We start from the raw sequence: 15367 nt of genomic DNA, 5'->3' as shown, positions 1-15367 counted from the left end.
CTTTGTTGAAATTCTCATTTTGTTTATGTATTGTTTTCCTGATTTCTTTATTACTTACTTGTGTTCTCTTATAATTCACTCAGCTTTCTTAAAGAAATTATTATACAACTACTATTTGAATTATTTGTCAGGCAATTAACCACACATATCCATTTCTTTAGGGCTATTTTAGTAAACAAAACAAAACAAAATGCTATTTTGTTCCTTTTCAGTGGTGTTTTATTGATTTTTTATATTCCATATGACTTTGCATTGCTGTCTGCTCATTTGAAGCAGTAGGCACCTCTTTCAGACTCTATGGACTCACTTCAATAGGGAAAGACCTTCACAGGCAGGTGGGTGCAAAGACATTGACTAAATGGATTGTGGCAGCTCTGGCTCTAGGAAAGCACAATGGCAGCTCCAGATCTAGGAATGGGGAGGGCACAGCAGTGTTGTCTTTGTGCAATTCCATCAGCTGAGATCACCATTGGCAAAGACTGTGAAGTTCTTTGACAGACAAATCTGTGGTTGTCTGTGGTGGCAGTGAGAGCAGCTGCAGTCTTCAGTGGCAAAGATTGCTAAGGGCTACCTGTTCTCTAATACCTCATGGGGGAAAGTTACGGCTGAGGGGATCCCTCCTCATAACATAATCTAGTATGTATGCATGTACAGACATGGTGGCAGTGTTCATTTATAGACTGAAAACCTCAGGGACTTCTTCATTTAAATACATATTATTCTTATTATCATCATTATAATTATTTTTTAAATCTGCTTACCTTCATTACATCAAGATGCAGATAGATTACAATCTCTGCAAGGTCATGCACTATGACTACTCTAATTTCATTTCTATAGCATCAAGTATAATATTATACACAAATGAAAACCTAATACTTTATTTTATCACAATTATGGGTATACGGAGTTAGGACAGATCATATTTAGCCAGGAAAATTAACTACTTCTAAGTTAGAAATTAGGTCACCAGTACATCTCTCCAATGTTTTTATTGTCTTATTATAAAGGAATAACCTACAAATTTTGTACAGTTTTTTTCATAAACTAGTATGTCTAAGAAAAACATGACAAAAATTACTGCTTGAACTCCCATTAATTTTTATTAGCACAGCAATTATTTTTTAACAATTATTTCTATATACAAGTGGTTTCCTGTCAAATAATGGTCATTCTAAGACACCAGAAGATTTGAAAGCCAATATGAAATAAAAGGTGTTAGGACTAGGAAACTGATCATGAGTTTATCAGTGCAACCTCATATAAAAACAACTTTTATTTGAAGGGTTTGATAAAATAAAATCTCAGCTTCAAAACTATATTAAAGAGGAGGAAGAATGTGACTGAAACAGCCTTTGGACTTAACCAGACATGGGATTGAAATATACCTCTGGCACTTACTAGCTTTGGGGCTATGAGCAAAGCCGAACCACACTGCACCTCTGTTTCCTGATCTGCAAAATGGAAGTATCAAAAATACTCTTATCAAATTTGGTGAGAATTAAATGGATTAACACAGGAGATAGATGAGTAAATGCTGCACAACACTGAAATTAAAGTTTAAAATACTGTATTATACACTTGAAAGATGCTAAGAGACTAGATCTTATAGGTTCTTACTACAAAAAAAGTAATAATGAGATGTGATGGCAGTGTTAGTTAACACTATGGTGGTATCATACTGTAATAGATAAGTGTAACAAATCAATACATTGTACATTTTATACTTACACAATGTTATATATCAATTATATCAAAATAAAAAATGCTTGTAACTAAATAAAAACGTTGGACATACTTAGTACATAATAACTGGTAACTTCATATTGTTGTTATTCTTTGTTTAGTATTACTTTAGTATTTTCTATGTGTTGCTTACAGCTACCACAAATTCAATTAAAAAATGCATTTGTCCATTTATTCCCTGCTGTGAGCACTAGTTGAAGCCCAATTCTCACTCTGGAATTCACCATGAACATTTCAATTTTAGATGAGGAGAAATACATTGTATTAAAGTCGAAGTGGCTTATTATACTGATTGGCATCAGTTATTTCCCTCTTTAATTATTCCCCTTTTTTTCCCTCTAAAATAAGGTCCCATCGTATTTGAACTCCTAGGAGCCTAAAAGAAGAGAGATAAGGCTGCTACGAATCTGCCTATCACAATATATTAAGTTTAGCTGAAAAATTAGATCAGAAACCTATGGCTCCCTAAGACCATGTTTGGTTACCCTTTCTTATTTTGCAATAAAATTAAACCATATTTATTTATTTAATTATTTGCACATCCATTAATGTATGTTGATAGCTGTGATCCAAGTTACTGCCAAAAGACACCTTACAGGTGGTCTTATGATCAAAACCAAACTAAAATTATCACAGGGTAAAGGAGGAAATACAACTATCAAGAAGGAAAGGGATATTTCACTTCACAGACATCTTCCTCTTCTCTTCTTTTCTTCTGTCTTTTCTTCTTTTCTTTCTCCTTGTTCTACTTCTTTTCATTAGCCCCTGCCAATGCCCTGAGTATGCCAGCACCTTTAATTAGCTAAGGAGGTGTTGGTCCTAAAGTGACTGCAGATGGGCCAAGGTGGAATTTCAGAACTGCCTCTCAGTGGTAAATTTTTGAAAGTTGTAGAAAGAATTCTGGAGTGAAACTGAAGGGGACAATTTTTCACTGGCAGAAGGTAAAATAGCTAACACTATAAAAATTAGTAATTAATTCCACTACAAAAAAGTAATGAAGATAACTGAATGTTTCCTGAAATTTAATTCTGACTTGTAATGTTTTTCTAGTTTCAATGTACTACTTAGAGGATGAGTTAAGCATCCTTCTGCAATAACTGCTTATGATCAAAGTATGCAAATTATTCTCTATTCTAGCCCTCATCCCTTTTCTCTCCAATCTCAGAATACATTAGTAAGAGTCACCTGCCTTGTAGTCCTGAAGACACTCACCAGTATTAGAATTAAGATCATCAGGCTCTGATTCGTTTCCACTTTGGTTTCCATTTCCCTGAAGAGTGTTCATTGCCATAAGCTTCATCTTCTGCAGTTTCATTGCTTCAGCCATTGCTGCAGCTGTTATACCTAAAACCAGAACCATACCTTTTAAAATGGGGACCATTTCTAATGTAACTGAAAGTTGGATACATTTCTTTAACAGACCTATGCTACATGGTACAAGCTAAAATAAAACTCATGTCTAATTTATGCATAATATTCTTTGACAAAGCAATTTTCAACTCTTGTTTTGACAATGGACTGTTTAAACCTCTAAAAATCATTAAATGTATGTTGAATTCTATCTAAAATAACATTGTCAGAGGAAGGACTGTGAAATACTTAAAGGAATTACTTTCTAATAAATGCGTTGTTGGGACTTCTGCTAAAGTATGAGCTGTCTTCACTGTGATAATCACCTTAGCAGGGAGGGGAAGAGAGGAGGGAGAAAATGATTTCACATGGTCTTTCTACCTTTTACTCTTCTCATGCTTATACATTGAGGGACCAAACGAATGAAAACATGGCATGCAACCTCTGAAAGTAGGCCAGCCCCCATAGTATAATTACATTCTTTTGTATTAATGTAAGTAATGCACCCCAGTGTTTATAACAGCAATGCCCACAATAGACAAAATACCGAAGGATATGTCCATCGAGAGATGAATGGATAAAGAAGATGAGATGAATATATATATATACACATATATATGTATATATATATGTATATATATATATAGTGAAGAATATGTGTATTCTATATATATATATATTCTCTCTATATATGATATCCTGATATACATATCATTATTTAGGGATGTTTTATGCAACTGATGAATTGCTCCATTCTACCCCTGAAACGAACAATATGTTAATTGAATTGAATTTAAATAATTTTAAAATATATATAAGGCAATTACTTTTAAAACTATATATAATGGTACAAAGAGGTAGAAATAAAAAAGATTCAAAGAGAAAATGTGAGTGCTTAAGCTTGAAATTATTTCTCCTAGGAAGTATATCTCAGGCAGTACCATAAAGATATAAGGATATGGGTACTAAAAATAGAACAAGCCATATTCCAACAATGCCATCCAAAATGTCTAATGAAGTCAACTTAATTATTATATACTATCTAAATTTATAGCCATCTATTGGTGCACTGGTGCCATGGGCAAAAAGGGGGGAAAAACTGGCAGATTTAAAATACAGTGTTCTAGAATTCAGGGAAATCTATTCTCCCATGCAAATACAAATCAAGGAAAAGAAGGTGTAAGAGAAAATACAACCTAGAACATGTAACTGTATGTTTGGAAGAATCTATTTTGCCACTCTGCACTCTTTACAACGCATGGAAAACTCCAAATGAAGTAAAATTTTCACCACATTAGCTTATCTATGAATCATGGCAAAAAAAGAGTCTGAAAGGGATCCCTGGGTGGCGCAGCGGTTTGGCGCCTGCCTTTGGCCCAGGGCGCGATCCTGGAGACCTGGGATCGAATCCCACATCAGGCTCCCGGTGCATGGAGCCTGCTTCTTCCTCCGCCTGTGTCTCTGCCTCTCTCTCTCTCTCTGTGACTATCATAAATAAATAAAAAAATTTAAAAAAAAGAGTCTGAAAGAAATTGCTTTAGTCTCAGAATTGATGACATACATTTGTACTTTTTATAGTATAGATGATCCTAGAAGTTTTCTTGTTATATTTAGCTTTACAAATTTTCAGTCACCCAATAACCTGGTTAACATCAAACAGTAACTGGACAGAAAATATGATTGTAGTGATTTAAACCAAAGGACCCAGATTAGGACTACCAGGGCTGAGTGCCTCTTGACAAAAAATGTATCAGGGAAGTTTCAAGAATTTATATAGCTACTCTGACCAGCAATCCAGAACTGGATCTTAACAATGATAATTACTGAATTAGTAGTTGTTTAATTATTTGAGGTATAGTAGTGGATTTTTGTATCTATATGTATTTGTACCCTGTCAAAACAAAGTCAACAAAATATTTTATAGACAGAATTCCAGATAAAATGTGTCTCATATAATGGCACTAAGACAATTAGTGAGCAAGTGTTCCCTTATATTTTTAATTCGTAGAAAACATAGAAAGTTCCTATATCTATGCATTTTTCAACCAAATGCTATCTGTTATATCACTGAAGAAAAAAATCAGTGAGCAAATTCAGAAAGTAACATTAGGTAGTAAAGAATCAAAATATGATAGCCCTACATATATATTTAAGAGCTACCTAGTTCAAGGTTTTCCTTTTGAAAAATGAGGGAATAGTCTCACAGAAAGCTGTCATAGTTCAGGTATTTAGAGGAAGATATGAAACAATATCCAAGTTTTGTGATGGGACCTGGATGTATTTGTTAAAGTACTGAAGTAGTTCAAATAAGAGTTAATGAGGAGAGAGGATTGTGGAAAGATAACAGAATAAGAGGACATGAGCTGACCCCACCCCACGTTTACAAATAGATATCATCCATATCAATGTCAATAAATCAGAGAGCAATCCAGACTGGGAGGGAAAAAAACCTCCACCACTAAATATAGAAAAGATGCTGCTTCTGAAATGTTAAGAAGATCAGAAAGATGGAGGGAAGATGATCAGAGAGAAGGAGGGATGCTACCCACTAAAGGAACAGAGTTGCATGCCCAGAAAGAGCAGAGAAATGGGCCCTTGCAGCAGACAGTTTATATAGGGAAGACTAATCTCCATAACATTTAACAATAAAAACAAGAGGGGCTGAATTCCATGAGATTATAAAATCAGTGGGACTTGCAGCCTAGAGTTTTAAAAAGTCAGTGCCTCAGCACTAGATAATCCAGAAGGGTGAGTGATAGCTGGGCTGCCACCCATTAAGGGACAGTAGCCTTTGTAGAAAGGCAATGTGAAAATGGCAGTTTACAAAATGATGGGGAAAACAGGAGACAGATCTGTCCATATTGATTTCATCTCATGTTGGGGGACTTCTTTGAAAATGAAAGAGCTGGCAGGTGACTTTCCACTCCATCACTCACAGGATAAACACAGAACAACCTGTGGGAGGAAGGGTTAAAGAGACACATTTGGCCTCAGCCTAAGGCTCAGGAAAATTTTTGTTAAGGCTTCACACTTGGTCTCTGCAGCCAAAGTGCAACATCCAACCACAAACCCTGCAGCCACCATTGTGTGCCTAGCACAGCTGTGCCAAGCCAATGCCCTGCCCAGCCTTGCATTCTCAGCAGCCTCAGGACACAGCCTTTAGCCATCAGAGCACTTAGGGGATCTGGCATAGGACTTTCCCAACAAATTTTTTTAACACTGCTGCCCTGCTCTTAAGTTCCCCAGTGGGCACGTTCACTAAGGGCTGGCATTCCTAGGTCCCATTGACACCACAGACAGTAGGCATAGCCCACAATAGGCAAAGAGTCAGTGCAGATGATTATATTAAAATGAAAAGTGACTCAGACACAACAGGGCATAAACAACATCCATATGATACTCTTCAAAGTGTCAGGTTCTAGAGAACACAGGACATTGTATTGCAAGAGAATCCAGGACCTCTTCCTCATGAAGTCACTACCTTAAATATCAGAAGACATAGCTGACTTTCATGACACACAGAAATAGATACAGAGAGACAGATAAAATGAGGAGACAAAGAAATTTATACCAAATAAAAGAACAAGACAAGGCCATGGCCAGAGATCTAGGAAAAACAGATATAACATGCCTGATGGGGAATTCAAAGCAATGATCATAATACTACTCACTAGACTTGACAAAAAGAGTGGAAGACATGAGCAAGAGCATTAACACAGATATAAGGAATAACCTAGTAGAGATAAAGGATTCTATAAACAAAAAGACAAGCACACTTGATGAATGAATAATAGGAATGAATAGCAGAAAGGAAGAAACAGAGGAACGAATTAATGACCTAGAAGTCAGAGAAATGGAAAGTAATCAAGCTGAACAAGAGAGAGAAAAAAAGAATTACACAAAATAAGAATAGAAATATAGAACTCCGTGATTCCATCAAATGTAATAACATTAGCTTTATGGGAGTACCAGAAGAAGAAAGAGAAAAAAGGGACAGAAAATTTATTCAGATAAATAATAGCTGAAGATTTCTCTAATCTGGAGAAGGAAACACACATCCAGATTGATAGAGCACAGAGAATTCCCACCCAAATCAACAAAATCAGGCCAACATCAAGATATATTGTAGTTAAGTCTGCAAGATAGAGTGATAAAGGAAAAATATCTTTAAAACGTCATGACAAAATAGTGGTCCTTAACTTACAAGCGAAAAACCAAAAGGGTAGCTGGAGATTTCTCAACAGACACTTGGCAAGCCAGAAGAGAGGGGCATGACATATTCAAAGTGCTCAATGGGAAAAATTTGGAGCCAAGAATGCTCTATCCAAAAATGCTATAGAATAGGAGAGGTAAAGCGTTTCCTAGACAAACAAAAACTGAAGGAGTTTTTAACCACTAAGCCAGCCTGCAAGAAATATTAAATGGGACTCTTTGAGTACAAAGGAAAGAAAAAAAATGAGAGTATAAATGTAGAAGAGAAAAAAGAGAAAGTGAATATTTCTGTAAACAATTCCATCAAGGTACTTATGCAAAAAGAATGGACAGAAAATATCAAAATGTATACTTTTTAAAAAGTGGGGAAGAGAGGAGAAAACAATGCATTCAAACATAAACAACCATGAACTTAATATGGACTGCTATGTAAGGAAGAGATAAACAAACAATGGTAAACATGTATCAAAACCCACTATAAATATTCAAAGAATAAAGGGAAAGAAATAGAAATATATCACCAAAGAAAATCAGCAAAACACGAGTGAAAGACAAGAAAGGATCAGAGAAAATCCCCAGAAACAACCACAAAGCAAATAATAAAATGACAATATATGCATATCTACTAATAATTACTTTGAGTGTAAATGGATAATGTTCCAATAAAAAGACAAAGGATGAGAGAATGGATTTAAAAAAAAAACCCAAGATCCATCCATATACAGACTCATTTTAGACCTAAAAACACCAGCAGACTGAAAATTAGTAGAATAAAGCATCCATCACCAAAATGGATAACAACAACAACAACAACAACAAAAAAAAAAACAAAGTAGCAATACTTTCATCAGCTAAAAAGATGTTTAAATGAAGACAGCAATAAGAGCCAAAGAGGTACACTTATGATAATAAAGGTGAAAATCCAATAAGAGGATATAACAATCATAAATATTTATGCATCCAACATAAGAGCACTCATATACATAAAACAGTAAGTAGCAAAAATAAAGGAACTTAATCAATAATAACACAATAATAGTAGGAGAGTTTAACACTCCAGTTAAATCAATGGACAGATCATCGAAAAAGAAGATCAACATGGAAACAATGACTTTGAATGGCACACTGGATGAAGAAGATTAACAGATACTTTCAGAATATTACATCCTAAAAAAGCAGAATACACATTCTTTTCCAGTACACATGAAACATTCTCCAGAATAGAGCTGATATTTGGCCACAAATCCTGCCTTAACAAATTCAAGAAGAAAAAAGTTTATATTACTTATCTTTTCTGACTACACTACTATGAAGTTACAAGTCAATCACAAGAAAAAATATAGAAACACCACAAATATAGGGAAGTTAAATAACATGCTACTGAACAATAAATGACTCAACAAGGAAATCAAAGGAGAAAAAGTGCATGGAAACAAATGAAAATGAAACCATGATGGTCCAAAAGCTCTGGAATGCATCAAAAGTGTTTATAAGGGGAGAGTTAATAGCAGCACAAGCCTACCTCAAGAAGCATGAAAAATCTCAAATGAACAACCTAATCTTGCACCTAAAGGAGCTAGGAAAAGAAAAAACAATCAATGTATAAAACCAGTAGAAGGAAGGAAATGATAAAGATTACAGCAGAAATAAATAATATAGAAACAAACAAAAATCCAGAACAGATCAATGAAATGAGAAGTTCATTTTTTAAAAAGCCAACAAAATTTATAAATATCCAGCCAGAGTTATCAATAGAGAGAGGAGTTGGCTCAAATATTCAAAATCACAACTGGAAAAGGAGAAATAACAAGTAATACCACAAAAATACAACTATAAGAGAATATTATGAAAAACTATATGCCAACAAGTTGGACAACCTAGAAGAAACAGATAAATTCCTAGAAACATACAAAATACCAAAACTGAAACAGGAAGAAAGAAAATTTGAATAAACTGATAGCAAAGAAATTGAATCAATAATCAAAAAATCCCCAACAAACAAAAGTACAGGACCAGATGGATTCAAAGGCAAATTCTACCACACATTTAACTTTTAAAATTTTTTAAAAGATTTTATTTATTTATTTATTCATGAGAAAGAGAGAGAGAGAGAGAGAAATAGGTAGAGACACAGGCAGAGGGAGAAGCAGGCTCCATGCAGGGAGCCTGACGTGGGACTCAATCCCGGGTCTCCAGGATCATGCCCTAGGCCAAAGGCAGCACTAAACCGCTGAGCCACCCGGGCTGCCCTCTACCACACTTAAAGAGGACTTAATATCTATACTTCTCAAACTATTCCAAAAAAATACAAAAGGAAAGAAAACTTCCAAATTCATTCTATGAGGACAGAATTACCCTGATACTGAAATCAGATAAAGACTCCACTTAAAAAAAGAGGACAGAGCAATATCCCTGATGAACATAGATGCAAAAATTCTCAATAAAATAATAGCAAACCAAATTCAACAATACATTAAAGGAATCATTCACCACAATCAAATGGGATTTATTTCTGGTTTGCCAGGGTGGTTCAATATTTGCAAATCAATCAATGTGATATCACATCAATAACAGAAAGGATAAGAACTGTATGACCATTTCAATAGACCCGGAAAAAGCATTTGACAAACTACAATATCAATTCGAGATAAAACCCTCAACAAAATAGGTTTAAAGGGAGCATACCTCAAGATTAAGAAGACCATATATGAATAACCCACAGCTAATATCATCCTAAATTGAGAAGAAAATGAATTTTTCCTCAAATTTCAGGAGCAAGACAAGGATGTCTACACTTTCAAATTTTATTCAACATACAATTGGAAGTCCTAGCCACAGCCATAAGACAATAAGAAGAAATAAAGGGCATCCAACTCATCAAGGAAGAAGTAAAACTTTCACTATTTGCAGATGAAATGACAATATATATAGAAAACTTGAATGATTCCACCAAAAACCTATTTGAATTGATAAATAGGTTCAGTAAGGTTGCAGGATACAAATTCAGTGTAAACAAATCTGTTGCATTTCTATACACTAATAATGAGGCAACAGAAATAAAAATTAAGACAGCAATTCCATTTACAATGCAAATACAATACAAAAAAGAGCATAAAAGACTCCTAACTCTGGGAAACAAACAAGGGGTAGTGAAAGGGGAGGTGGGCAAGGGGGATGGAGTGACAGGCACTAAGGGGTCACTTGACGGGATGAGCACTGGGTGTTATACTATAGCAATAAACAATAAACCTGCTTCTCCCTCTGCCTGTGTCTTTTACTATTTCCAGTAAAAGAAATATACAAAAAAAAATAGATGGGAATAAATGTAACCAAGGAGGCAAAATCTGTAGTCCGAAAAATATAAAACTGCTGAAAGATACTGAAGATGATGCAAACAAATGGAAAACATTCCATGTTCATGGATTGGGAAAACCAAGACTTCTAAAATGTACATATTACCTGGAACGATCCAAAGAGTTAATACAATCTTTTTGAAAATACCAACAACATTTCTGACACAACAACAAGAAAATACTAAATTTGTTTGAAAGCACAAAGACCATGAAAAGTCAAAGCAAGCTTAAACAAACAAACTAACAAAACACAAAGCTGGATGTATCACAATTCCAGACTTCAAGTTATATTACAAAGCTATGATAATCAAAACAATATTGCACTGGCAGAAATACAAACACATAGATCAATAGAAAAGAATAGAAAGCCAAGAAAGAAACCCATGTTTCTATGGTCAATTTATCTTCAACAAAGGAGGCAATAAAATACAATGAGGAAAAGACAGCCTCTTCTGCGAATAATATTGGGAAAACTGGACAGATACATTAAAAAAAAAAAACTGGATCACTCTCTTACACCATATACAAAAATAAATTCAAAATGGACTAAAAAAGTAAATGTGAGACTGGAAATGTTAAATATCCTCGAAAAGAACACAAGAAGTAATTTCTCTGACATTGGCCATAGCAACATTTTTTTGGATATGTATCTTTAGGTAAGCGAAAGAAAAGCAAAAATAAAATAATGAGAATACATCCAAATAAAAAGTTTCTGCACAGCAAAACAAACAAACAAAAAACTCAAAAGAAACAAAAAACAATCTACAAAACTAAAGGACAAACTGCCAAATGGGAAAATATATTTGCAAATGATATATCTGATAAAAGGTTACTATTCAAAATATATATTAAAATATATAGAATTCAACACCCAAAAATAATCCAATTAAAAATTGAGCAGAAGACATGAACAGATATTTTTCCAAAGAAGACATCCAGATGGCCAACAGACACATGAAAAGATGCTCAGCATCAATCACTGACAAGCAAATACAAATCAAAACTATAATGAGATATATCACTTTGTACATGTCAAAACGGCTAAAATAAAAAACACAAGAAACAACTACTGTTGAGGATGTGGAGAAAAAGAAGCCTTTGTGCACTGTTGTTGGGAATGCAAACTGGTGCAGCCACTCTGGAAAACACTATGGAAGTTCTTCAAAAAGATAAAAATAGAACTAAGCTTGTGCTGTTTATTTAGCTATTTTCATGGGTGGTTGGTAATGACTCTGTGGTTTTGATTTGTATTTCCCTGATGATCAGCAGTGTTGAACATCTTTTCATGGGTTTGTTGGCCATCTGTATGTCTTCTTTGAGAAAATGTCTATTCATGTCTTCTGCCCATTTTTTAACTATAAGTCACGTCTTATAAGTTCTTTATATTTTGGATACAAACACTTTATCAGATATGTCATTTGCAAATATCTTCTCCCTTGCTATGGGTTTTTAGTTTGGTGATTGTTCCCTCAGCTGTGCAGAAGTTTTTTATTTGGATGTAGTCCCAATAGTTAAGTTTTGCTTTTCTATTAATTTCTTCAGGAGACATATTGAGAAATAAGTCTCTATAGCTGATGTCAAAGAGATTACTGCCTGTGCTCTAAGATTTTTATGGCTTCCTTTCTCACATTTAGGTCTTTAATCCATTTTGAATTTATATTTGTGTATAGTGTAAGTAAGCGGCCTAATTTCATTCCTTTGCATGTAGCTGTCCAGTTTTCCCTATACTATTTTTTGAAGAGACTATCTTTTACACCTTGGATATTCTTTCCTGCTTTTTCAAACATTACTTGACCATATAGCTATCAGCTTAATTCTGAGTTTTCTATTCTATATTGGCAAGGATGTTGAGGAAGGGAAGTCCTCTTTCACCGTCAGGGGCAATGCAAACTGGGCAGCCACTCTGGAAACAGTATGGAGATTCCCCAAAAAGTTAAAAATAGAACTACCCCATGATTCAGCAATTACACTACTAGGTATTTGCACAAAGAATACAAAAATACTAATTTAAAGGGAAACATGCACCTGATGTTTATAGCAGCATTATCAATCATAGTCAAATTATGGAAAAAACCCATGTGGGCATTAACTGATAAATGGGTAAAAAAGATGTGGCATATATATGCAATGGAATAGTAGTGCTCAGCCATGAAAAATAATGAAATCTTGCCATTTCCAGTAACATGGATGGAGCTAGAGAGTAATAATAAGTGAAATATGTGAGATAAAGATAAACAGCATATTATTTCACTTATATGTGGAATTTAAAAAAACAAAAGAAAAGAAAAAAGGGAGGAAAAAGAGGAAGGCAAACCAAGAAATAGACTCTTAACTATAGAGAACAAACTGATGGTTACCAGAGGGCAGTTGAATGGGGGAATGGTTAAATAGGTGATGGAGATTAAGGAGTACACTTGTTGTGATGAGCATCAGGTGTTGTGTGGAAGTATTAAGTCACCATATTGTACATCTGAAACTATTATACTGTATGTTAATTAATTTAATTTTAATACAAACTTAAAAAAATACATCATACTCTCTATTTTAAAAACTCAAACTAACCTGCAATTCAGTCATTTCACTACTATATACTGAAAGAATATGAAAACACTAATCCAAAAAATATGTTCACCCCTTTTTTTATAGCAGCATTATTCCAATAGCCATGTCATGGACTTACCCTAAGTATCCATTCAACAGATGAATGGATAATGAAGTATACACACACACACACACACACACACACACACACAATGGAATATTATTCAGCCATGAACAAAATGAAATCTTGCCATTTGTAACAACATGGATGAAGTTAAAGAGCATGATGTTAAACAAAATCAGTTAAGTGAAAGACAAATGCCATATGATTTCACTCATACATAGAATTTAAGAAACTAATGAACAAGGAAAAGCATAAGACAGAGGCAAACCAAGAAAAAGACACTTAAATATAGAGAACAAATGATGATTTCCAGAGGGGAGGCAGCTATGGGAATGGGTTAAACAAAGGATAGGGATTAAAGAGTACAGTTATTATGAAGAGTAGTGGGCAATGTGCAGAATTTTTGAATAACTATATTGTATACCTGAAACTAATATCGTAGGGTGTTAACTATATTGGAATTGAAATTAAAAACTTAAAAAAATCATCCAAGTGAGTAATAAAAGGATATAAATAATATATATACATAAAAATGGGGTGAGAGCAAAAACTAGTGCTAGAATGGGTTCAAATTTATGTCCCCATCAACCTGATATAGATTGCTTTATGTAGAGAATTCTATTTATAAATTATTTTTCCCCAAGTTTTTATTTAAACCCAGTTAACATACCACGTAATATTAGTTGCAGGTATAGAATTTAGTGAATCAACACTTCCATAAAACAGCAGGCTTATCACAAGTTCCCTTCTTAAAAAAAATTAAAAATTTAAAAAGTTAAATGGTAGTGAAAAATCAAAAGCTTTTAATAGATATGCAAAAATAAGGAAAATGGGAGGAGGGGGCAAGATGGCGGAAGAGTAGGGTCCCCAAGTCACCTGTCCCCACCAAATTACCTAGGTAACTTTCAAATGATCCTGAAAACCTATGAATTCGGTCTGAGATTTAAAGAGAGAACAGCTGGAATACTGCAGTGAGAAGAGTTTGCGCTTCTATCAAGGTAGGAAGACAGGAAAAAAAATAATAAAGAAATAAAAAAACATCCAAGAGGGAGGAGCCCCCCACGAGGAGCCAGGCTAAGGCCATGGGGTGTGCCCCCAGGACAGCAAATCCCTGTCCAGAGAAGCAGGAGCTTCACCAATTTTCCTGGACGGAAAGGCACCCACAGGGAGTTGTAGCAGGATCCCAGGAGGGGCTGGGATGCCCTCAGGCTCCCAGGGGCACTAACAGAGGAACAGCGCCCCAGGGGAGAGCACGCCACACCCCGCGGCCAAGCTCCCTAAAGAGCTGCAGTGCGCACCCAGTGGGCCGGGAGCAGCTCTGGCTGTAGCTCCGCGGGGAGGGTGCTGCACACCCCGGAGCTCGATTCCAGTGGCGCAGGCCCCGCAGCCCAGGGTGCTGAGGAACACAGCTAAAGATCCGGCACTCCCCCCAGGACACGCAGAGGCCAGGAGCACACAGGACAGCACTGATGGTCCTGCCACTGGGCGACCCGAGCTGTGTAGATCCGTGCCCCCCACCCCCCCGGGGCATCCAGGTACTTGCTGACTGGGAAGTGCGGTAGTTACCACTGGAGCTGACTCCAGGGCTGGAGAGCTGGCCACTGCCACTGTTGTTGTTCCTCCTGGGGCTTCACAGGGTAAACAACTCCCACTGAGCGTCACAGTGGCCTCATAGGATAAACAGGATAAACAACTCCCACTGAGCCCTGCACCAGGCAGGGGGCTGAGCAGGTCCCCCAGGTGCACACACTTGAGAATCAGCACAGCAGGGCCCTCACCCAGAAGACCAGCTAGAAGGACAGGGGAAAAGCAAGTTACTGACCAAGCAGCAATGGAAAGTTCCAGGAGAAGTCGAGGGATTCAGAGTATATAGAATCAGAGGATATTCCGCCCCCCGCCTTTTTTTAATTTTCTGTTTGCTTACCCCCCTTTCTTTTCTTCTTCTTTTTTTTTCTTTTTCCTCTTCTCTCTTTTTCTCCTTTATCCAGTACAACTTTTGGGGGGGCACTCTGCACTGAGCAAAATGACTAGAAGGAAAAAC

At 35.9% G+C, this 15367-nt stretch overlaps 1 protein-coding gene across 1 annotated transcript in view; it reads right to left on the bottom strand.

Moving 5' to 3' along the window:
• The window catches only part of DACH2 (dachshund family transcription factor 2), a 650145-nt gene that overhangs the window by 240815 nt on the left and 393963 nt on the right, over positions 1–15367 (bottom strand). The window contains exon 4 of the mRNA XM_072745035.1: positions 2959–3090. Coding sequence (XP_072601136.1) covers positions 2959–3090 — 132 coding nt within the window. The remainder of the gene's footprint in view (positions 1–2958; positions 3091–15367) is intronic.

Source organism: Vulpes vulpes, chromosome X (genome assembly GCF_048418805.1).
Source record: "Vulpes vulpes isolate BD-2025 chromosome X, VulVul3, whole genome shotgun sequence".
In the NCBI taxonomy this organism is placed as follows: Eukaryota; Metazoa; Chordata; class Mammalia; order Carnivora; family Canidae; genus Vulpes; species Vulpes vulpes.
Note: the sequence above shows the minus strand (reverse complement) of the source record. Positions and strands in the feature narration are given on the sequence as shown.